This window comes from Culex quinquefasciatus, chromosome 2 (genome assembly GCF_015732765.1).
Source record: "Culex quinquefasciatus strain JHB chromosome 2, VPISU_Cqui_1.0_pri_paternal, whole genome shotgun sequence".
Lineage (NCBI taxonomy): Eukaryota > Metazoa > Arthropoda > Insecta > Diptera > Culicidae > Culex > Culex quinquefasciatus.
This window is the reverse complement of record NC_051862.1, coordinates 42,147,345-42,172,753: the sequence shown is the minus strand read 5'-3', so window position 1 is coordinate 42,172,753 and position 25,409 is coordinate 42,147,345. Positions and strand designations below refer to the sequence as shown.

The 25,409-nt window shown below is 37.8% G+C and overlaps 1 protein-coding gene across 3 annotated transcripts in view; it reads left to right on the top strand.

Moving 5' to 3' along the window:
- The window catches only part of LOC6042175 (RNA-binding protein fusilli), a 124,039-nt gene that overhangs the window by 32,345 nt on the left and 66,285 nt on the right, over positions 1-25,409 (top strand). For all 3 annotated transcript variants that reach the window (XM_038251612.1, XM_038251610.1, XM_038251611.1), the window contains exon 3: positions 23,619-23,948. In XM_038251612.1, coding sequence (XP_038107540.1) covers positions 23,619-23,948 — 330 coding nt within the window. The remainder of the gene's footprint in view (positions 1-23,618; positions 23,949-25,409) is intronic.

The window sequence follows — 25,409 nt, the reverse complement described above, 5'->3', positions numbered from 1 at the left end:
TTTTTTTCTTCCAAAAAGTTCCATGCAACGAGGTCCTTCTTAATTTTATCGTATTCTACAATGTTCTTTTTTTAGCAGCACAATGGGAAATTCCACCATGACGAATCGCCGCAATCAAAAAGACCTCAATGAGCGGCGTATATTTTTAAAACGACCGTGTCATTAAACGCTAATCGCTCTCCTTAACCGAGTCATTCCCGATGACGTCGCAACATTTGGCAACCATATCGCTGGTCCAAGGAGCAACTTTTTTGTCCTTTCTTGCGCCAGTATAAATGCATCAATTTATGTATACCGAGATGCAAATATGTCGCGGTTTGACTGACAAAAAAGCAGGCACACACAGGGGCATTATAACGACTTAATTACCCCATTAGTTGAAGGTGTGAAATTTGCAAAAAACACGATCTACCCTAATTGAGCTAAACTTGGCGTTGTCGTTGACATTGAGGCGCTCCAAGTAGTGCGTACGCCGACATTCCGAATTGCCCCCTGAGTGTGACACGGTAGATTCATGGGCAGAGGTCTAAATCAAATCAGCTTTCGAGAGAAAATCTTGAAACCTTACACGAATCCCTTATTAAAACTCCATCAGTGGCAATAAATTTGCCGCTAACCTTTCCCACTGACATTTCTCAGACCCTTGGCCCCACTCGGAATTTCATCAACCGGCGCAAGAATTTCTCACTGTTTGAGCACAACATTCGAGTATGGTTATTAGTTGAACTCTTGTGAAAAATGGTGCCCTCAAACGTTTGGTTTGCGGGTAGATAACTGATACCACAGATTAATAGACTTGAAAGTTATCCAATTGGAGTTCTAGAATGATCATGAGTTCGAATCTCGCTGGAGTACAATCTTAGTTCTGTTCATCTGTGACTTGGGTGATGAACGCCGGTTCGGTGGGGCCAATAAAATAATTGCAAATCGCGTGTAAGTAACGTCAATTTCAGCCGCACATCACACAACAATAAACGAATCAAAATAAGGTGAAGGTAGTTTCCCTCCTTATATTTTTCCTCGCTCAAACATACAATATATACCCACAATAATAGGTGTATCCCACAAACCTTTCGGCCCGCGGTTGGTGTTTCGTGAGGGTGCTGCCGCCGCCATCATCACCAATTGCGAACCCTTTCGGAACCTATCATTAGCGTTATCTTCGATTATGTTGCCCCGGCTGCTTCTGCCCGGCTACTAAGCTACTCTGGTGGCAGCTACTACGGCTATATCTATCCACCAACTTGGGAGAAACATTAATTTCTAAGAGAGCGTCTATTAGTGTCGAACGGCTCATGATCGGCGGAGATGATTATGATGATCATCGCGTTTGTATGGATAGCGAGGAGGAGGACGGATTGTCACGGGATGGTCTGGCCAACCTCCTACCCCTCCCGAGATGCATTATGGCTCTGAATGCCTCGATCGTAGCACAGGTGCAGGTATAACGATCAATTTTGTAACACCAAGCCAGGGTAGAGATACACAATGGCCTAATCGGTAATTGATTTCAACAACGGGGAGTTTTCTGTCAATGATGTCTATGGGTTCGGACTTTGTTGTATCGTTTTGTCGTTGGGGTCTTGAAGGTAAATAGATATCACAAGTTATGTTTGAAAAAGATACTAAAGAAAGTTTTCAGAAATTGAAAGGTATTACAGTCCAGACTCGATTATCCAAAGGTCTTGGCAAAATTTCACTTCGGATAATCGAAACTTTGGATAATCTTATCACAAAAATAAAGTTTTGATTGTTGTCTTATTTTCGATTCAAGCTTAAGTATGACCCCTAAACTACTCTAAAAAGATTTAGAATTTTAAAATCCAAGATGGCGGGCAAAATGGCGGTGATGAATCATTAAAAAAATGCACTTTTTCAATTAATATACAATAAAACATTAAAATTTGCTTAAAATTGGTTCGCTTAACTCGAATTAGATGTAAAAAGTTATAATAAAATTATAATAAACCTTCGGATAATCGAACTTCGTATAATCGAAACTTCGTATAATCGAGCATTCTGATAATCGAGTCTGGACTGCACTTGGACCAATAATTTTTATTTTATCTTTTTTACTATTTTGAATTTATTTCATAGCATTGGTGTCTACCCGTAGATGCAGTTTTACTATTTTGAATTTATTTCGTCCAAAAACTCAATACAATCGATTTTTTTAACGCAATTTATTACATGCTAGATGTTTGGTTTGTTTTGTGTATGCTAGATTTTTGGTTTGTTTTGTGAAATCTAACATAATGCAAGGGATCGAAAATTTGTATATCTGTAAATATACGTAAAAGAGTTAACCGCCAAAAGATGAAAAAAATGAATATAAGTTCAAATGAATTGACAAAAAATAGCCGATAAACAAACACAAAACAAGAAAAGATTTTTTTTTCTTAAAACAAAAGTTGCTAAAAAAAACCCGATTTAATATCACCTGAGATGAAGTTGAGCCTTTCTTACAAAATGATGAAACTCTGAAAAATATATTGGTGCAATGAGAATTTGACCTAAAGCTTCAAATCTTTTCAGGCTAATCCTCGCGGGCCGTTTTTTTTTAATTTCAGAGGTACATGATGGGTCGCAAGATAATTATATTTAATTAAGAAAACCATATGGGTAATTCTCTACCAACTCACACGAAATGGCGAAAAGTTGCCCTAACCCCTCTTCGATTTGCGTGAAACTTTGTCCTAAGGGGTAACTTTTGTCCCTGATCACGAATCCGAGGTCCGTTTTTTGATATCTCGTGACGGAGGGGCGGTACGACCCCTTCAATTTTTGAACATGCGAAAAAAGAGGTATTTTTCAATAATTTGCAGCCTGAAACGGTGATGAGATAGTAATTTGGTGTCAAAGGGACTTTTATGTAAAATTAGACGCCCGATTTGATGGCGTACTCAGAATTCCGAAAAAACGTATTTTTCATCGAAAAAAACACTAAAAACGTTTTAAAAATTCTCCCATTTTCCGTTACTCGACTGTAAAATTTTTTGGAACATGTTATTTTATGGGAAATTTAATGTTCTTTTCGAATCTACATTGACCCAGAAGGGTCATTTTTTCATTTAGAACATTTTTTTTTCATTTTAAAATTTCGTGTTTTTTCTAACTTTGCAGGATTATTTTTTAGAGTGTAACAATGTTCTACAAAGTTGTAGAGCAGACAATTACAAAATTTTTGATATATAGACATAAGGGGTTTGTTTATAAACATCACGAGTTATCGCGATTTTACGAAAAAAAGTTTTGAAAAAGTTACTTTTTCTTTTTCTCTTTGTTTCGTCGTCCGTGTCTGTCGCGGGTGACCATGAACGGCCATGATCGATGACGACCAACTTTTTCAAAACTTTTTTTTCGTAAAATCACGATCACTCGTGATGTTTATAAGCAAAACCCTTATGTCTATATATCAAAATTTTTGTAATTGTCTGCTCTACAACTTTGTAGAACATTAATACACTCTTAAAAAATAACCCTGCAAAGTTAGAAAAAACACGAAATTTTAAAATGAAAATTTTTGTTCTAAATGAAAAAATGACCCTTCTGGGTCAATGTAGATTCGAAAAGTACATTAAATTTCCCATAAAATCACATGTTCCAAAAAATTTTACAGTCGAGTAACGGAAAATGGAAGAATTTTTAAAACGTTTTCAGTGTTTTTTTCGATGAAAAATACGTTTATTCGGAATTCTGAGTACGCCATCAAATCGGGCGTCTAATTTTACACAAAAGTCCCTTTGACACCAAATTTCTATCTCATCACCGTTTCAGGCTGCAAATTATTGAAAAATACCTCTTTTTTCGCATGTTCAAAAATGGAAGGGGTCGTACCGCCCCTCCGTCACGAGATATCAAAAAACGGACCTCGGATGCGTGATTAGGGACAAAAGTTACCCCTTAGGACAAAGTTTCACGCAAATCGAAGAGGGGTCGGGGCAACTGCTGTGTGAGTTGGCGGAGAATTACCCATATTGGATTGACATTATTAGAAAAAATAAATAAAGAGTACTCAGTCTATAATTTTAGTCTATGATTAACTTAAAAAAATATGTATCGATATTGCTCTTTGTCGATCTATTATGAGAAGCCAGAAAGAACACTTTCACGCGCAGCGTAAATCGCGCAAGCGTGAATGTGCTGGTGTTAATCTTCGACTTGACGTCTTGACGATCTTTCGAGCGAGAACGAGCCGGAACTTCGAATTTGATGTTCAGTTTATGATTCTGTATAAAACTAAAAATATAATAGGAAAAAATAGGGTAAAAATAAGACGTAAAACACTTATATAGCTCTATCTCTGGAAATAAATAGTCCAAAAATACCTATAAAAATGGCTTTGGCCACATTAACTGGTCGAAAATTGTGAATCGAAAAATAGAATGTTCGTCTCCGAGCCCACGGCTACAAATTTGAGGGTTTTACGAGCGGTTTTCCAATGATGGAAGACACAAATTTTTTAAGAGCTGATACAGACGTCGCACAAGTATTTCAGAAAAAAGAAATCAGGCTTTGAGTTCCGGGTTACGGGCCCAAAATTCAATCGAAAGAGCGCATCAAAACCTTCAAATTAGTAATTGGATTTTTTGTGGAAAGACTCCCCGCCGTGCACGATTTTTTTAATGATTTCTGAGAAAAGCGTTTTTCCAGAAGCAAACTTTTATCCTTTCTGTTGAAAAGGCAAAAATTCTTTGTACAAAAAAAAACTATCATTTGACGATTCTTGCAAAAAAAAAAAAAAAAATATATCAGAGTGTATAGCGCCCGTCACCAGCAAGAGCATTCTCTTTCTATCACTCCTTCTCTTTTCCTCGTTCACGCACATTCGCCGAAGATTATTTTGTTTTCTCAGGAAACCTCAATGAAAAAACACTAAAGAGGGATTTGGAACCGACCACGTATACAACCCGTTCAACTGCGTTAGAAAATTTTGTATTTTGAACAACTGTAGTTCCTACCTAGACATCCCAATTGCGGATCTAATTCCTTGAAAATTCGTTCCGAACCTAAAGTATGCATGTTCAGCATGCATTTTTTTCACTACCTTGTATGAACTTATGATCCATTGTTGTTCGCAATCCTCCCGCCCCATTAGCGCACAATCATCGGCGAAAATCAACCTGCGGCGGTCAATTGGTCATAACGACGTCCGATTCCCAAAGGGCACATAGCTCCAGCAGCATCTTAACGAGATTCCCAATCTTATAATAGAGTTGCACGCGGGTGCGCGCGCGCAGATAATCGTCCAGTTCCGCCAGATTTTCCGCACATTAAGGTTGAAAGGCGATTTTTAGAAAATTGGGCGGATTGCACTTTGGTTCTGTTGAAGTTGCAACTTCATGCGCTGATGTGCAACGTCACCGACACAGAAGCTTGCAGACTCTGCCCGTGGATCCAATCGATTCGTTTGAGCAGCGAATTAGCTTCGAACAAAGTTCGAGGAGATTCTTCGTCGAGATTCGGTAAAGTTTCGGAATCAATAGGTCTTGAAGAGGGTTTTTTTTTCTCGCAGAGGTAATTTGCATCGCCGGTCATCGTGAAGCCACGAGCAGCAGGTAGTGTGCTTCAAGGAGCCTAATTAAGTGCGATGTTTATCGAATTGCACTGCAACTTGACGTCTGCAGGCCACCGGAGATTATGGTGCTGGTGATTTGACGAAAAACTCTGTGAATTATGGTGCCCTCTGGCGAACTTTAGATAAAAACCAAGACACCTGGGTGCAATGGCCAATTTCATGGTGCACCAGTCTGCGGCCGCACAGCATCCATTAGGAGGTTTGATGGATCAATTGGCGGCGCACGGCTCGACAAAGACGCGCGAATTGGGGGTTTCCCGAATGAGATAAAAACGAGTTTATATCATGGAGCAATATTTCAGATGGAGCACTTGTTAGCTACGCTGAAAAGCTGGAACAATCAACCATAATTTAAGTTGTGTTTCGTGTAGAATATTCGTCTATGGTCGTACCAAATTTTCTACACTTTCGCTCTTAATCGTTGCTGGGAGCACTGCTCTCAAACTATTTGCATCTTTGCAGTACAATATGGAAATAATGTTTTGTTTTCTCTCTTTTTCCTATTACAGGTAAGTTCCAAAAGGTGCATGGTAAAAGTGTGTTACTCAATTAAAATCTGTTACTGATGCTGGCTGGTAGGTAGGGTTGTTATGCATGGTATCTTCTCGTTTCGAGATTTTGAAGAGAGACTCTCGATTTAATGTTGATGATGTTGACAGATTAGTTTAAATGGGGTGAAATTCTCAAAAACGTGTTACTTTCCATGTTTTTGGTGCTGTTAGTTCTATTTATTGACTTGCAGGGTGGCCAGTCTAGCCAAAAAATCGAGAAAGTCGAGAAATTTACAAAAATTCTTCAAAATTGGGAGAAGCCTGTAATTTTAACATTTTCTGCAATGTCGGGAAAAAGTCGGGATTTTGTGAAAAATATTATCAACTGTTTTTAACTTCAATGTCGTTTGAGACTTTTTTTTTAATCACTGCTGTCCAGGCTGCCTTTTTTTCAATCGTGATTAAAATATTTCCTTTTGCGATCATAATCAATTTAAAAAGAGAATCTTCAGATTGTATTTTATATATTGAGTAATTTTAATGAAATAGTTTTTTTTTTTGCATACTATAAAAGAAATTTAGATTTATTTTTACAAATAAAAATATTTAAGAGTGAGCCTTTTTAAATATTTAGAATGTATTACATATATTGAGCAATTGTACTGACATAATTTTTTTTTTGCAAAGCATAACATAATTTAGATATGTTTTTGACTTTATTCACAATAAATAACATATAACATTTAGCTTTCAAAAACATTTTTCAACTGTATTGGGATTTTTTTTTGTTTTCTTAGGCAATTGAAAACATTTTTAACGGCCTTAGTGCGAAACAAAAAAAATCAGTTTTGTAATATTATCATTTTTGAAGTTGTGTTTTTGCAATAAAAATATGTAGCAATTAAATGTTATCATTAAGCCTAAAAAAATATTCAATTTTAAATTTCAAAGTTTTTTTTGTAAAAGATGTATTAACATCTATTTACAAATTCCAAACATTTAATAGAACAAAAATTACAGTTTTTGATTGTGTCCATTTTAAACCCTTCTTAAATCATTTTATTCGACAAACACGGTCCATAATGATTGATTTAAAAATAATGTTTGCTGTTGCCTCTTAAATTTATTGAATTGGAAATAGCTGGTTCCAAAATAAGGTAATATTTTTAAATGTGAATACATCAACAATTTTTGGCCCGGATAATAGCCAAACTGTTAACAAGCGCACATATTAACAAATGGAAGATAATGACAAAACAAAAGAATTGAAATTTAAACTCATACAAAAGAGACCTCCTAAAATGAGACACATTTTTTGAGAAAAAAAAAAACAAAAACAAAATGGAAACAGATCGCTGACCATTTTTGACTTTTTTACTTTTTGCGGTAATATGACGATTTGTTTATTTGTGTCACAATCGCAAAAATAAAAAAAAAATATTCACTTGAAGTGACTGTCATTGAAGAATTAAGAACTACCACGTGTGCCTTCATAATGCACCATCGCCTGATTCAAAAATACAATGGGGTCATAAAATTTTAGAATGCTTGTTTAAAATTCTGTCAAGACCATGTTCTTGATTAATCGTCCCGATTAGCGCAAAAAAAACTAGAGTTTGTGTTGCAGTCGTTCTTCAGGATGGTAGAGCACGATCGTCCCTGGAAACTTGACGATTCACGCGACTACCTCGGTTTTACAGTTTTATCAGTGCAATAGATCAACCTTCTCGTGTGCAATTTATGACCGGTTCTTGACATTGTGAATCGTTTATTCTGCATTGCTTCAGGAAAAAAAAATCAACTAATAACAGTCCACGGAGAGGATTTGAACGCTCGCTGGCATAACCAAATCCAGCACAAAACAAATCCGATTCAAGCCGCCACGGAATTCCCGTTCGAATTATGATCTAATCTCGTTTCACCCAGCCAAGTGTGAAACATATTTAAAAAGCAAAACTCACTAACGGTTTCCGTAATTTTAGGCCTTCATTTTGGGCGTGAACGCGCGCGCTTGATCACGATTGCGCAACTTGGCGCGCGATCACTCTGGCTTCTTTAAATTGAAATTGATTTTCAATTTCCATTTCATCGATCATCGATCGAGAGCTGGCGGGAAAAATTTCGCACACGCTTGTTTGCTGGAGGTGGGGGCATGGTGTCTACTCGTGTTGAAAAGCAAAAAACGTTTGAACGATTTCTTACATTTTCGATGAATTCCTAAAATAAAAAAGCGTTTTTTTTGTATTTTGAAGATAAACAGGTAAGCAAAATAATCTAATTTCACGTGTTGTCGCCACCCTGTCGAATGATTTGTTTATGTGCTGTCCATTTTTATTTGCAACGTTCTAGCCGGGTGAACCGTTTTCGCGAAGTGTTTGGTACGCTCGCAATTACACAATTTGGCGATATAATTTAACCTGCCAAAAGTGTTATTTATGGTGGCCAATCAACATTTTAATTACAGGTGGTGCAACATCTGGCCCTGCTGACTAAAAAAGCACGATTTTTTTTGGTGTTCATTCAAGCTAATTGAATCGATGCAGGTGAGCGCATCTTCACGGTCAACGCGAGGTGGCACGTGTCCGGCGGAGAGGTCACTTTGTCGAATAATTGAATCTTGAAACGTCATAGGAAGCCGGCAATTTTTTTTGCAGTTTACCGTAAACCGGGGTGACATTAACAAGAGTCAAATATTGTCCTGATTTGTCTGATAATGCCTTCCGTAGGACGTACGTTGAAGTAAATATCGGTACTGGTAAAAAACTTAAGCTAGGTCCAGCGCCGTACCTAGGGGTTGGCGCAGTTGGCGACCGCCAAGGGCGCCAGCCCTTGGGGGGCGCCGAAAACGATGATTGTACAAATTTGTCATGTTATTATAAAATCCTAGAAAGGTATTCAGAACAAAAGGGGCGCCAAATTTTAAAGTAGGACTACAAAATAACTCGGTAATCTTGGTCGGAATATTACAAGTATTACTTATAACACTTGGGGCGCCAAAATCAACTATTTCAATAATTGTACCAGAATTAAATTTAAAATTCAATTCAATTCATTTATCAAAGGGGCGCTCAAGTGGCAAAAATTTCAGGGTTTTATAACAATTCTTTGAAATAGCTAGAGATTTTATATTCCAACTACAGTATATAAAATTCAATTTAAATTTTACCATTTTTTCCAGCATCAGGAACCATCAAGCTTTTTTATGTTTTGAAGTATCTTTTTTATATAATCAGCTATTTAATTGAAATTTACACATTTCTATTGAAAATCTGAAATAAAAAGAATAAGATATTTCAAGTTTAAAGAAAATGGCATTTGAGATATTTTTATCGTTTTAAATGCAAACTTGTGCGTTGGGATTGGCCTACGTTTTCGAAATACTGAAGTGTTTAAATTGAATATTTCTAACACAAAAAATGCTTTGACTTTTGTTAAATTTCCAGCAAAATATTTTTTTTTCAACATAAAAATGTTGTTTTTTTAAGAGCACATAAATTGCTCTAAATATATTATATTCTGCTGCTTGTATTCAATTGCTTGTAGCAAGAGTGAAAAATAAAATTTGGGTGTCTTCGACAAAGTTGCATAGATTGACATGCCCACCAACTTTTTAGTCGTAAAAGTAAAATATTATACAATTTCTTGTATAATTTTGATTTGCAGAAACACCATTATCGCGGACCCATTAGATTTTAAACCAAAGCAAAATTCCAACTCCAAAAACAGCAATATTTTTTGGGAAAACACAAAGTTCCACTTAATTTTGCTTCTAGGGTCAATAATTTGAAGAATGTTAGTAACATTTTCCTTGAAATTTTTTGTTTTGTTATGTTTTAATGGAATGGATAAAGTTGCTAATCTTTCACATACATTTTTTTTTATTTCATGGATTCCATGTGTTGGGCTATCCAGTGTAATTTCGCCTAAATTTTCACATTTACACAAACGGTTCTAAAAGCTTTGTGTGTAGAGGGTGACTATTCTCGAGATTTTCAATTTCCCGGGAATCGAGAGTTGAATTTGGAAATTTCCCGGGTATTCCCGGGACCTGGTAGTGTTTATAACTATGCCAATAGTGCCAGTAATGTATAAAGAAAAGTTATAAATGTGTTTCTTTTCAATGAATTCAGTTACGATTTATTCATGCTTATTTAATGAAACGTTAATTAGTAGCCTCATTATTTTTGGGAACTATTATCTACTTCTTGATTTTTTTCTGAATCTGCAATACAACTTGTTGTATGAACTTGTTTTTAGATTTTTGTAAAATAACAAAATAGCTAATATATAATTTCACAGTATCGGGATTTTTATAATATAATAAATAGCGACTCAAAACAACAATTTTAATATTTTTTTTTCTTTTTTAAAACTGTAAATATGCATTGAAAAAATAGTGATCCGGAAAACCCGAATGTTCACATTTGGCGGTCTTTACAAAGATTTCCAGTTTTCCAGGCTAACTGATAAGTATGCTTTAAGGTTAATTTTGGAGTCCACATGATTTTAAGTTTTCCCAATTATAGTTTTTGGAATTTTTAATAAGTTAAAATTTACACTTTCTGAATTAGAAGATAAGAGAAGCATTGGTTCATTCGAACTTGAACATCTTACATTGAACACTGAACAATTTCGAATTTTCAATTTTTTTTTATTTGTTTATATAATTTTGCTTCGACCAAATTTCCTGGGAATCGAGAGGTCCAAAAATGGTCGATTTCCCGGGAATTCCCGCTCGTCACCCTCTATTTGAGTGAAATGGTTTTTATACAAATTTTTAAGAAACTTTAGATGTCGAATTTGCCTTTGTTTGAAGCTATGAATTTTCAAAAAACAAATTTTAGGAATTTTATATCAATCAAAAAACACAGTCACAGAGAAGAGAAATATTTTTTTCAAAAATAAATTGAAAAAAAAAAAATAGTTTCAAAAGGAATCCATCCAAAAACAAATTTGAAAAGGAGTCCATTTTCTAATCAGTTGAACTATTTTTTCAGGAATGCAGGAAAATGCTGATACAATGAAATTTTAGCTAGGTCAGATCAAATTCTGTTTAAAACGATAAAACAACACTCTGCTATTTTCAGTCAACATTAATCCTAAAGCACCTTTTCGTTACAACCTATCTGTATTGGAAAGATTTAAATCGATTGTAATGGTTTAAAAATAATAAAACATTAATTTGAATATTCTTCAAAGAATTAAATTGTGGTTGGATTATTTAGCTGTTATATTTATTCAATCAATTACCATTATATTATTAAAACTCTTTGAAGCAATCGCTGAAAATTTAAGTAAACATATCAAAATGATGAAAAATTTGGAGGGGCGCCAAATTGATGCTTCGCCAAGGGCGCCATGGACCCTAGGTACGGCTCTGGCTAGGTCATTAGGTCCTTCCAAGAGTGGGAGACGTCTCACTGGAGTTGATGCAGATTTAAAATGTACCACACCAACTCCCGTTTACACGGATAACCATCCGTTGAGACCTAAACAAACCATTGACATCTGCCAAGGCGAATCTGAGAAGCAAACATGTTTCATACGAATGCACGTTAGGGTGCCCAGAAAAAATGACCCCCAGCTCCACAAGCCGAAAACTGATCCCTAGGGTATTCTAAGCCTCTGTGCAAAATTTGAGCGAAATCGGTCAACATTAACCCATTGATACTCGGGCATGAAGTTTGTATGGGAAAAATCGTCAAAATGTATGGAGAAACGGCACAGTTTCGTAATACTCCCTGTAGGTGGCGTTGCGAGTGTCCAAAGTTTGCCAAACGTGAGAATCTTATGTGAAATTTAATGCCCAACAACTTTGTAGAAGAGTGCAAGACGATCCGAGTTAACCCCAAAAAGTTATTAGCATTTTAGTGAAGTGGTCTCCAACCGACATTGCCAAAGGGCCTAATCCGGTATTGCCACTAAGGAAAGCAAGCATAAAATTGTAATTTTGGGATATTTTTTGTCAAACAAAGAAAACAAAATCAACAAAGTATGAATTAGACTAAATCGATCCAGCTGAATCCGAATTTAAAGGTTGATAGGCGAAATTTTCAAAGAGACGCAAGACATTCATGATGGCGGCCAAGATGGCGGCTGTTTAGAAAACCCTAAACACAAAGGGTATTATGCGACCTGCAAACGACTACTCAAATTTAACTAATCTTGGGGCTCTCAACACGATTAAGACCACTGCAGACTTCCAAACAGACAATGTTATTCAAACCAAGATGGCGGCCAAGATGGCGGCTGTATAGAAAATGCTAAACACAAAGGGTATTATGTGACCTGCAAACGACTTCTCAAATTTAACTAATCTTGGGGCTCTGTACACGATTAAGACCACTACAGACTTCCAAACAGACAATGTTATTCAAACCAAGATGGCGGCCAAGATGGCGGCTGTATAGAAAATGCTAAACACAAAGGGTATTATGTGACCTGCAAACGACTACTCAAATTTAACTAATCTTGGGGCTCTCAACACGACTAAGACCACTGCAGACTTCCAAACAGACAATGTTATTCAAACCAAGATGGCGGCCAAGATGGCGGCTGTATAGAAAATGCTAAACACAAAGGGTATTATGTGACCTGCACGACTACTCAAATTTAACTAATCTTGGGGCTCTAAACACGATTAAGACCACTACAGACTTCCAAACAGACAATGTTATTCAAACCAAGATGGCGGCCAAGATGGCGGCTGTATAGAAAATGCTAAACACAAAGGGTATTATGTGACCGGCAAACGACTACTCAAATTTAACTAATCTTGGGGCTCTGAACACGATTAAGACCACACACTTCCAAACAGACAAGGTTATCCCTCTACAACCCAACCCTGCCTTTAGACGGGATTAGATTTAAAAAATCGCCAAAAATCCATTGTTCAACAAATTTTTGATCTTTAAAAAGCATTGAAAAGAAGAGCCCTTCAATTTTAAATACTGTGTGGTTGATTATTGTGAGTGACTTCGTCAATGTTGTCGTCATTGCACGTAGATCGTGTTTCTATAGAGCGATCTCGTTCATTCCATCGCTATGACCGCCAAGAACCTAAATTCAAAGGTTGGTAAATTTCTAACTCTTTCCAAAAACTTCCGGAATCGTTGAACGCACTGCGGATTTCTACAACTGCGAACGTCGTTGCACCTCCACCTGCGAACTCAAAGTACGCACGCGGAGCCATCAATCGGAAATTGATGATTTCATCGAGCAGTCGGAAACCCAATTATGCTCCGACACAAGTCGGATCTCGGCTTCAAGTTCAAAGCAGAAAGAGAGGAAGGTCCATTAGAAGAAACCGTCAAAAGAATAGTCCGAAACCGGAGAAGAAAACAGAACACTCGGCAAAACAATAACAAAAACAAAAAATGTATCTCTAGCATTGAAATCAAAGACCGGCGACGCTGCGTTCGTTACATCGGACGCACCAATTTATGAGTTGTCATTGTTTTTAATAAAATTGTGCCTAGTAATCACGCAGCGGAGGTCGGTTTCCCGAATGCACTTGAAAAAGCTTCTCCTTCAACGATTGTCGGATTGTTGCTAAAATTAGTCGATTTTGGCGAGCACAACGTAATGATAGGGGTTTCGTGGAATTAGGTACTTGTTTTAAGAGATTGTACGATGGGGGACAGGTCTTAAGCAGGGGTGCTCTTAATGTTGTTGGTGCCGGATTTGGTACCTGTTTGTTCGATCTACTTTGTATTGCGAATGTTTATTGTTTTTAGCAGATCTGGCGACAAGCAAGAAATAACCTAGTCTGACATGAAAATATATATTTGAAACATGCAAAAATAATCATAAAAATATTCACTTGACCCTCGAGAGCGCACCTTTGATCGTTATTCTCTCTTTTAACATCTGCGTCACAATGACTTGATCTCAGCAAGAACATTTCCGACGCACCCACTTTCGCGATATATCAAAGCTCAGAATGATCTATGAACGAACAATTTTGAAAAAAGTTTTGAATCAAAAAACGCCAGTTGTTTGCAATTTAAAAATAAATAATGAAGAAAAAGTCCAAACATTGTCACAATCATTTTCGAAAAGCTGAGAAAAAATCCTACAATTTTCTCTGTTTGGCTTTGTTGATTGTACCTATTGCCTCTTAAAGTTAAAATTCTTAGAAAATTGAGTTTATTCTCATTGTCATCTTAAGAGTAATCATTTTTGAACTCGCTTTATCTTGTAAACTATTGGTTCGATTTTTAATACAGTGAAACCTCTTTTTCAGAGATGCGTTACCTTTTCTTAATTGTGAATTTCTCTGGAACGACGCAACATTTTTGCAATATTTTAAAAGCAATTTTTTTTTATAATACGCTTTTTGAAGCTTGCAAAAATATTGTATGCTTTGCAAAAGGTAACGATTGGAAAGTTTTCTGTTATTTTACATTAAAATCAACGATTGAATCAAGATTATATTTTTGCAAGAGTTTAAATGACTTATTTTGAACATTTTCAATAACTGGATTAGATAGTTTAATTTCTAAATTATTTTCTTTAAAAAAAGCTGAAAATTTCACAGGACTTTCTTTTTTAAATCGAACCAATAGTTTTCATGATATCGTTAGTTGAAAATTGTGGAAATTTTTCTCAACTTTTCGAGTATATTTTTTGCAGGGTTGCATTTCAACATAATGTATTTTAAAGTTGCAAAAACATTTAAAAACGTCTGCTAAAAAGCCTGTAACATGAAAACGGAGCACTTTGTAAAAAAAAAATGTGTAACGTAATTTCCGATTGCAAAATTTGATCTAGCATTTAAAGAGGGCTTTTGAAATCTGGTGCGACAATATTTTAAAATTTTCCAAAAAGCACTTTTTCAGAAATTCAAATCAGTGGTCAGCTGTTGAATGGTAGTCCACATCTCAGCTTAGGAATGTAACTTCACACAAGTAATGCTTAAACAACGATATAAATGAAATGATATGAAATCTCTGCTGTACAAGATTTTGCACCATCTTAAACTATAGCGCAAAAGTTTTCAGTCCCTTAAAACATATGAAAAATTCGAAAATTTAAAATACGTACTTTAAGGAATTCGACTTTTAGTAATAAAAATTCAAATTAAAAATTTGGATTTTTTCCTTCTATTAACTTTTTTTTCTCAAAACTATAACCTATAACTTTGCCCAGACACCAAATCGATTGGAAAATCCCTTTTGAAAATTCAGATCTTCAAAAATTTAATTTTCCGAGATTCCGGGAAATAACAGATGAATATTTTATTAAGTATTACTTGATGCCAATGCATTTGAACCAAAAATAAACAGTATAGATTACCTTCAAGTGCCCTGAGAACAAATTTGAGTCCATTCTGAAAATATTTTCGGATCTCAACCACCCCATGAGCGGTTGGCTAGATTATCCAAAATTATTTGGCTGATCAAACTTCGGATTTTTGAGTCCCCGGCTTATCGAACCTGGTCAATCTCACTAAAACAAAAAGTTTTATTTCATAAATTTCCAGTCTGGCAACTTCAAAGCCTGCAGCAAATACAACAGAGTAGTTGGTGCAATTAAGAGGCGAATCTTCACATTGTCTACAGTTCTCCGACCAAGTCGTAAATCTCACCACACTTTTACGGCGCTTTATTGATCGCACATATTTGCGAGTCTTCCCTGCACACAACACAAGAGGGGGGCAATTAGGGACAGTACACACGTGCCACATTACTGGCGATGACCCTTGTCCGACTGAGGGTGAAAATATTTGCTTGCGCTAAAACACAAATTTCCCTCCCGCAAGTCAGACACTTGGTTGGGCGCGCGAGATCTTTTAGCATCATCGCCGCGTACCAACGCACGAAACATGCAAACAGGTATATATGTTAAAATTTAATCGTCAATCGACTCCCCAACACGCGCCAACCTCCCTCCCCCCCCACCTTCAAGTCGATGGTGGAGCCGCCGCGACCCACTTGTACGGATCTCCGCGCGCAGTAAAGTGCATGCATTAATTAGCATTAATAAAACATCAGTATGTTAAACTCGGCGCGCGCGAGTTCCACGATGATTGGTCTGCCTTTAGGGTGTCTTAGGCACGAGCTGCGACGACTTGCAGGATCTGGTTTATGGATCACTGTGTCACCAGTACGGAAACTGGATCAACCGGAAGTTGGGCAGCGCACTGCCCATGAATCTCTCCGAGATATCTCACAGGCACCTCGCTCTCAGAACGGCTTGAAGAACGTGCAAATCTCAGATGCTCAACTGCTGCTGCGCCAACTAATTACACGCCACGATTAAGTGGTTGATGGATTTTTGTGTACACAGCAGACAAACATCGCGGGAACGTCAGCAGACTTGCTCGGTGTGTACAGACAGTCGGCGTAGCCATGGCCCCCTCTCTCTCCGCCGCTGCTGGTTTGTTTGGGTTGAACCGTCGAGAACTCTCCAGTCTGTGGTAATACGTTAACACCTTTCGAGTTGATCCTCGAGCTACCGACGAGAGTTCAACGCAGTGCACATATCCTTACACATGCGGCGAGTGATGTCCCTGATCGAAGTAATTAATTCTAAGCACCTTTGCAGTTCAGTAAAGTGCGATTGACTAATTTACATGCGTTCTATTTCTTGTGGAAGGCGGTATTACCGATCAAGACTTCTAGTGCCACGTACTCATCGGTACAAGTTGTAGACAACATACCCACATACTTTGATGAACCTCTGTAACAAACAACGCAGTCTAGTTCTAACTAGCCAGTGATCCTATATTTTGACAAGGCCGGCGCCGGTAATGATCAGTAATTTATCGACCGCCTCGATTCGATTATCCACAGTTATTTTTGTCGAGCGCTTCGGATATTCGAGTTTCACTGTATTTTGTCAGATAACGGTCCAAGTATTGCTTATAGCCAAGAAATCGATAGCCAACTTTATCATTCAATACATGAATTCCAAACGGGGAAATCCCGTGTTCCGAAGGTGCTAACACTGACATAATTGATCGAGATTTTCCGCATTCACGATTAATCGAGCATTGACAGGTTCACGTGACTACTGTCCAAACGCCCCAGCGCCACTAAATTGACGCGTCCTCCTCCAGCTAGATCACACTGATGGAATCGCCAATAAATCGTCATCAATGGTGCGCTCGCGCGGGCACACTTGTGGAATGTCAATCAGCAAATTCCGCGGACACGATGATGGATTGCGCGACTGCTGCAGGTTAGACCTCTTACACAAGTCACACACACGAGGACTTGTAACAACTTGTTTTCATTCACACTAAAGTGCGCCCGAGTGTGTGAGATAGACTGCTGCTAACTAACTACAATTAGCATCATTAATTACGAGTGGATGCAGGTAGCGCTCCCCTGCGGGACTGCTGGGCGCTGCTACCTGTGTGCCACTAAGGTCCCAAGAGGCTCGGAAAAGTGTAATTACTAGCTTTCCAGTGAGAAAATTAGGCCCTTTGGACGGTTAGGTGGTCACTACATCTATCACCATGCAGGTAGCGATTTTGGGCGAGTCGCTATACTCTTACTAACTGCGTTAGTACGAAGCCCTGAGTGCCTGCACAATTATCAAGATGATTATTGCTTGTACGCCGCTCGTCGGTTGTCATTTGTGGAGGGTTTTCCCCTGCGGGGATCTTGGTTCAGCGAAGAATGCTCCCGGATTGGAGACCCCGGGAAGTCAACCGCATGCCGTGCGCTGCAATATCTCAATCAAGCTCTGTGCACTGTGGGATTCGACGTGGTCATAACCCTACATCGATTGAGACAGCTGATATTCCCCTGCGACGACTGTCCAACGATGCAAATCCGAGCTCCGTCGATTTCGTAACGCACATGCAATCCGACAAGCGTGCAACCCTCCGACAGCTGTTTGCGAACCAGATTTTTCGCGATCCCTCGCTCGATCTCAACCGTCAGCTTGTTACAAAGTTGTTTACAATCTCCACTCGTATACGACTCCGGCGCGAGACCTGGCGTTCCGAGAATCGGAACCTGCCGCGCTCATTACCGGCGCGCAGTACTCTGTACTTATCGGACACCTGAAACTTTGAGTCCCGCACTGCCAGAGAGTCGGAGAGATGTGTAAACAAAATATGAAAATTACTTTAATTGACATATTTATTTGCGAGGTGTGTTGTACCTGCTACGCGGACTTCCGCAGCTTCGACTGGACCTCATTTGTGGGATCCCGCGTTCAACAAGTTGTGTACTGATCAACGCACCAAGATTCGATAAATAGACGCTGATAGACGCCAAGTAATTAGACTTTGGACCCGATCGACCCAAAGTCCGGGTCTATACGAGGGATCGTTACGCGTCTCTCCCACCATCTGCATACAATAATCATCATCAACAACGACTCCATATTTCAAACGAATGATCTTTATTGCCGAGTCCGAGCAAATAAGCCTTAAATCGATTGTTTGCGCCATGTTCACGTCATTAGCTGATGATCCCGAGACATGCAGCCCCCCTAAGCTGAATGCATCAAATGGCTCCTGGGTGAGACGGATTGCAATTATTCTTGGGTCACTTGCGACAAAAGTGCTAAGCCGTTGCCACACCGCGATTATCGGATTTGTTCAAGTTGAGTTTGAGTTTTTTTTAGGGGGAACGACGTCTTTGACCTTTGACTCAATGAATGCTTTGGTGATTGTCGTCTAACTACCGGAATACGCGTGTTTTTGCGATCGGACCCGGCTTCCAAAATAAGATGTTTGGCTATTTTGGGAGAGGTGACGCTAATGTATTCGACCTACGTGGACATTTTGGGCAAATTGTATGACGCTGCGTCACAAAAAGCCTAGAAGTGCACAGGTTTCTGAACAAGATAAGTCTAACGTGAATAGATGTTGGCAAATAATCATCTTGTTATTGGTACATGGTAATTTGTTTAAGTTTCGAGAAGAACGTTTGATGTATCATAATATAAAATATACAAATACAGAACTAAACAAAAAATTTCAAAAATAATATACAAATAACATAATTCAATTAAAAAGCTTCGAGACCTTGGTTTACTTATAAATCTTAGAAAGAAAATTTGCCGACCTTTTAATTTATGAAGCATATTAATTTTTTTATTGAAAATCATAAGCTGCACCAAATATTGATCGTAATTTGTCAACTTACGCGTAAGACAAACAGGTTCCTCTAATTACGACAGAAGATATTTAAATATAAATTCAATTCAAATAGAAACTAAAAAAAACTCAAAGAATATTTAAAAATAATCTCCAGTAAGAGCAGAATTCGCAATTTTGATTGATTATATCTGTATAAAAGAATTATAGTGAGATAACTTGTAATTGAATTTCAAACAGTATTTCAAGGTTTTGTAGAATATATGTTCAAGACACGATTACAATTATCTTACTGACAAATAATAGAAAATAAATTTTAAAATAATTGATAAACTTATAAAAGCAAAAAAAACATTGCAAATATTTTTTAAAGGTTATGTCCCTAGAATTTAGCCAAAGATTTGAAAAGGAAGGGCAAAATAATAAAAAAATGAACCTGGCTAAGCATTTCAATACAAAAAAGGCAATGAAATGCGTTATGCACCAGAACAGTTGTATTACAATTCAGCAATTTCATTTACCCAAACAAACCCAAACGCATCTTTTGGTGCCCGAACATGTATAGGTCATCGCTGAAATTTTAAAGTAATAGCAGTTTAATTGAAAAAAAGTAGATTTTTTTTACGATTTCGTCATTTTCCCATTTTTGCTCGTGGCGTGTCGAAAAATCCGGTTTTTTTTCAGAAAATCATATCTCGGAAACGTACGGTTCGACTTCGCCAATTTTTTGATAACTTATATGAAATTTTCCGAGGAATCCGTCAAAAATATTTTCAGACATTCAGACACGGTCAAAACGCCATTTTAAGTTTTCATACGACTTTTTCAAATGTTTGGCTGTTTTTTCGGATCTCAAATTATTTTTAATGGAAAGGCAAACTAATCACCTTTTATTTGCGTTCAATCGGTTCTAATTGTGCGGAGTTATGATTTTTTGGAAAATGTGGTTTTTGCGAAAATTTACGAAAAATGCCGTTTTTGGGGACCACCCTAGCACGATGTAGTAGGGTGACCTACATCGTGCTAGGGTGGTCCCCAAAAACGGCATTTTTCGTAAATTTTCGCAAAAACCACATTTTCCAAAAAATCATAACTCCGCACAATTAGAACCGATTGAACGCAAATAAAAGGTGATTAGCCCTAGAAGAATTCAGCTAAAGAACCCTTAGAAAAATTTTGAGCCCGGCCGGAGAAGTTTTTTTTCGGTTTAGGCTTTTTCAAATAGAATTGCTGAATTATTAGCTTTGAAAAAAAAACTTCAATTTAAGGAAAAAACCATTTAACAAAAGCTCGCGTACATTGAAATTTCTTAAAATTTTAAATATTTTGAAGCAACGATGCCTTTTTAAGAGGCCATTGCAAATATTTTTTGAAGTTTATACCCCTTGACTCTGAGCAAATTTGGGGAATATCAAAAAGAGATCCAATTTTCATATTCAATTGAATAAAACATCGGGTCTATTGCTCACTTAACGTGAATGAAAAAAAAAATAAACGCTTTTTGGCAATGTCTTCGATTTTTTTTAAAACAAATTTTCAAATGCATATTTTTCCACAAAAATCTTTCAAAAACAAGTTTCATAAAGCATAAAGAAACTATTTTAACAATAAAAATAGTTTAGTGCATTTTTTTCTAAATAAAAAAAAACTATAGATCGTATGCAAAAATGTGAAAATTTTTCTTTATCACCAATTTTGTTACGCGTATGAATTTCAAAACATCTTTAAATGTGGACAAATTCCCCTAATTACCCAAGCTCGTGAAAAGGGGGGAATTTCCATACAATATGCGTGACAAAATTTAAGTCGGATTGTTTTAAAAACATTTGAAAACAATTTGTTTACTTTTTAATAAATATAAAGCGTAAATGAATCTATGACATTTCCCCGAAACCCACATTCCCGAAGAGACATTTCCCCGAATGCCACATCTCCGAAAAGACACTTTCCCGAAATGTCATTTACCCGAAAATCATTTCCCCGAACAATCCATTTCCCCGAACGGCCCCATCCCCGAATGGCGACTTCCCCTAAAAACCATTTTCCCGAATGACCACTTCCCCTAATTTTCCACATCCCTGAAAATCATTTTCCCGAATGACCATATCCCCAAACGGCCATTTCCCCGAACGCCACTTCCCAGAACCTGGTCAGGCGGGTATGGCCGTTGCCCTGAACCGTGCGCGCGGTTCTGGGCAACGGTCATACCCGCCTGACCAGGTTCGGGGAAGTAGCGATCAATAAAGTATCATGTCCACAATGGAACGTTCAAAAATTCCGAGCTTCACTTGAATTTTGAATATTCAAATTGATGCAAGTGCGACAACTGGCCAAAGGGATTTAAGGTCAGAACGTGTTTGACACACGTTCAGGCCCGACTACCGCAAAAATTTGTAATTGTTACTCGGGACCTTGGCAACTAAAATCAACCAAACTTCGGGACAATGCACAGAATGGTCAACCAAACAAAACGTGTTTGGCTCTATTTTTCGTTTATTCAAGGCCAAACATTAAAACGCGTTTTTCTCGGAACGTCAAAAAGCGACAAACGACAAGACAACACAACAACGTCGGTTTGAAACATTCGCAAAAAATGCTTTTAGTTGAAAATCAAAATACAGTCCAGACTCGATTATCCGAAGGCCTTGTCAAAAGTTCACTTCGGATAATCAAAATACAAAAAAATAAGTCGTCTTTTTTTTTGGCTGTCGAGCTTAAGTATAGCCCCTAAACTACTTTAAAGTGATCAAGTAATTTTAAATCTAAAATGGCGGTGATGAAATATTCAAAAAATGCATTTTGTAATTCAATAATCAACTATTTAGATTTGATTGAAAGGGTTGGTCGCGGAACTCGAATTGGACGTAAAAAAATTTAAAAAAAAAATGTTCATAGCCATATGCCAAAATTGATTAAGACAAATCAGTTCAGTTAAACAAAATCTAGAACAAACTGAATCTTGCGCATCGAGTCGTCGCATAAAGCCGCTGCTATTTAATCCTTACCACGTAGATACCGTTTTGGAAAATTGTCCTTTGCTGAAAATTGCCGCTGCAAAAAAAAAAATTATTTTATGGAACGTGGATGATCTCAATAACCCGCACTCTTGAAGCGTCCGAACACGAACTCAAAACACGTAGGAGAATATAATATTAACGTCATACTTTAAAAAAAAATCCCTAAATAACAATATAGTTTATATCAAGGTTATCATTAGGGAAAATTGATTTTCGGTGAAGTAACCATTCGAGTATATGTAAATTCGGGAAAACGACAGTTCGGTAAAATGGCCATTCAGGTAAATGACATTCGGGGATATGGAATTTTCGGGAAAATGATTTTCGGGGATATGGAATTTTCGGGAAAATGATTTTCGGGGGTGTGGAATTTTCGGGAAAATGATTTTCGGGGAAGTGGCACTTTCGGGGAAATGATTTTCGGGGATGTGGAATTTTCGGGGAAATGATTTTCGGGGATATGGGATTCGGGAAAGTGGGATTCGGGGATAAGGGATAAAACCGCGTAAATATAAAAGTAAAACTGCACAAAATATAAAAGTCAACAGATGCAAAAATAATCAGCATTACCAATAACTGAGAAATGTGCTGGATTTGACTTTTTGTTTTTACCTAATTATTTTCAAAAGTCACATAGTCATAATGCATTTGACCATCACTCATAAAACTGGCATGTCAGTTTTACTCGTTGAAAAATCATTTATCTTTGTCACTATACAATAGCTTTCAGCGATTGTCCTCTAAAATACATTAAATATTTTAACTTATTGTTGAACTGTAGTTGAAGTTGTGCCAAGTGAAGTTTGCTTTTACAAAGTGCCTTCCGGAATAATGTCGGCTGACCTACAATGCTCCAACCTTTTTTCAACCTTTTTCATAACTCATCGCACACCTGCCGCGTTGCATTTCAAAACAAAAAACCGCTCATCCAACAATGACTTCCCTAATTAAAAAACGCAGGCAAACACAAAAAAAACTTCATTTCCAGTAGCTCATCGCATTTAATCGTATAACACCGATTAGCCTCAGCATCTTCACCCCGTCGTCCACGAAGGGAGTGAATTGCATCTCAGACGCGTCTGCAACCGACAACGACGGGCATCTAATGATAGGATTCAGATATAAAAAAAATCCAATCGAATCCAATCACCACCACCGGATTAAAGCAGATTGCAGTCGTGCCGAGGGGCCACAAAAAGGGGGCCAGAATCAATCGATCGATTGATCTCCATCTCCCGCTCCGAGGGTAATCACGTTCGGTGATTGATGTTTTTATTTGGGTTGACGTCCGGACCCTTCGACCAGCTGCAGGTCCACAATCTTTCAATTACCCCTTCGTGACAGAGTTGGGATTAGCAGATTATGATCTCCGACGCGAGGGGCTTTCCAATTTTCAGCAATGCTGTCATTTCGTATGAGCTTTTCTAAATACTGATTCGATTTTTTTCTTTTCTCGACTTCCCACTTTTCAGATTGTCGGCGTCAAGCAGTTCTTTGTGCGGCCCACGAACCCGATCCAGCAAAGCCAGCAGCAGAGCCTCCTGAACGCCAGCAGTGCCAGCCAGAACAACATCAGCTCCAGCAACACCTCGCTCGACAACCAGTCCCTCGGAAGCGGCACGACGACGGCGACGGCCAGTTCGGCCAACTCGGTCAACAACGCCACCAGCGCCACCACCAGCAGCAGCCTCACCGCGGGGTCGTCCCAGGCGCCGTGCGAGAATGCCATCAGCCAGGAGATCCCCGCCATCGAGTCCCTGATCGCGTCCAGCGGGCGACCCCTCGAGGAGGTGATCGAACAGGTTAGTGAGCGTTCGGGCGAATATGGGAGCAAGGGCGTCTATGTGAAGTGTCGCTACTAACAAAAAAACTGAAACTTTTTTCAAAAGATTAATCTGTCAACATCACCATTGCACGGGCAGTGCTGCCAGCTTTCAAACTACTTATCTTTTTATCAAAGCTTTTTCTGCAAATAACGATCGTACAAACGACGCGTGCGTGTAATTAATCTCCATAAGTGATCATGGAAGAGAGTGAAGAAAAACCCACTTATACACGCGCCCCTAAGCCAGTTTAATGGAAATGTGGTGATGGTGACAGCTGAAGAAAAAGGAGCCGGTTTTGATTGGCTATGCAATCTACTTTGGAGAAAATCTGGTTGAATTGATGTTGCGATCGCGAACAGGGGACCAATTTGCACCGGTCACTGACTGATATGGACTGATCTATCTGCAAAGCTGAGTGAGCATTCAAGAATGTATGTGTCTTAGCCTGATCTATTGATCAATCTCAAGGGTATAATGCTTGGATTTCAATTGATATGCGTTTTCTTTTGAGATTGGGCAGTTAAAATAATATTAAATTTCTAAGCTACTAAGTTGACGTATTGTTTTTTTTTAAATAAAATTTGCTTCATGTTATTCCTGATAATTTCCAAATACTTGAAGCTTCTTTAAATTTATAACAGTCCATGATTGTTCAGAAAATATAAGAACAATATTGTGTTGTTCAGCTTTTCAAATTAATTTGAAAATTCTGATGAAAAATTGAAAAAGACATATTTTGCATGCATTTTCTTAAAACTGACTGTTTATTAGGATGTAACAAAAATGACTTTTTCGTGGACATTCAAGGGTTTGTTCCGGTGGGCATACTGAGCCCAAATCCAAAATATGAGCCTGATTGGACGTAACAGGAGCTGGCGCTTTGCATTTGAATTTTAAATGGGACGCAACCCTTAAAAAAGCATTTTTTCAAATATCTCAATTTTTGAGGCATTTTGGCCACGCAAACTTTTCTTTTCAACATCACTAGCGTGAAGGCCTTGCGCATCTTTTGATATGCATAACATTGAAGTTTGGAGCCCCCGAAGCTCGGTACAGACCTTCAAAGTTTGGCATTTTTTTTCGAAAAATCGGCTCCGACAACATCAAATGTCGCATATGTTTTTTGCCATTAAATGGACAAAATGCCTCAATAATTCAGATTGCTGCATGTTATTCCTGATATTTTTCAAATACTTCTTTAAATTTATAACAGTCCATGATTATTCAGAAAATATAAGAAAAATATTGTGTTGTTCAGCTTTTCAAATTGAAAGAAATATTGTATGGGTCAGGTAGGAAAAAAGTTGAGTGTAGCTGTAGATTTTTCAGCACGACACGTACATTTATTCAACGAAGCTCACCGAGAATGGTTGTTTTATTACTTTTCATAGCAATGGACTACCGGATTCGAGTGCACAGTAAAAAAATATGGTAAAA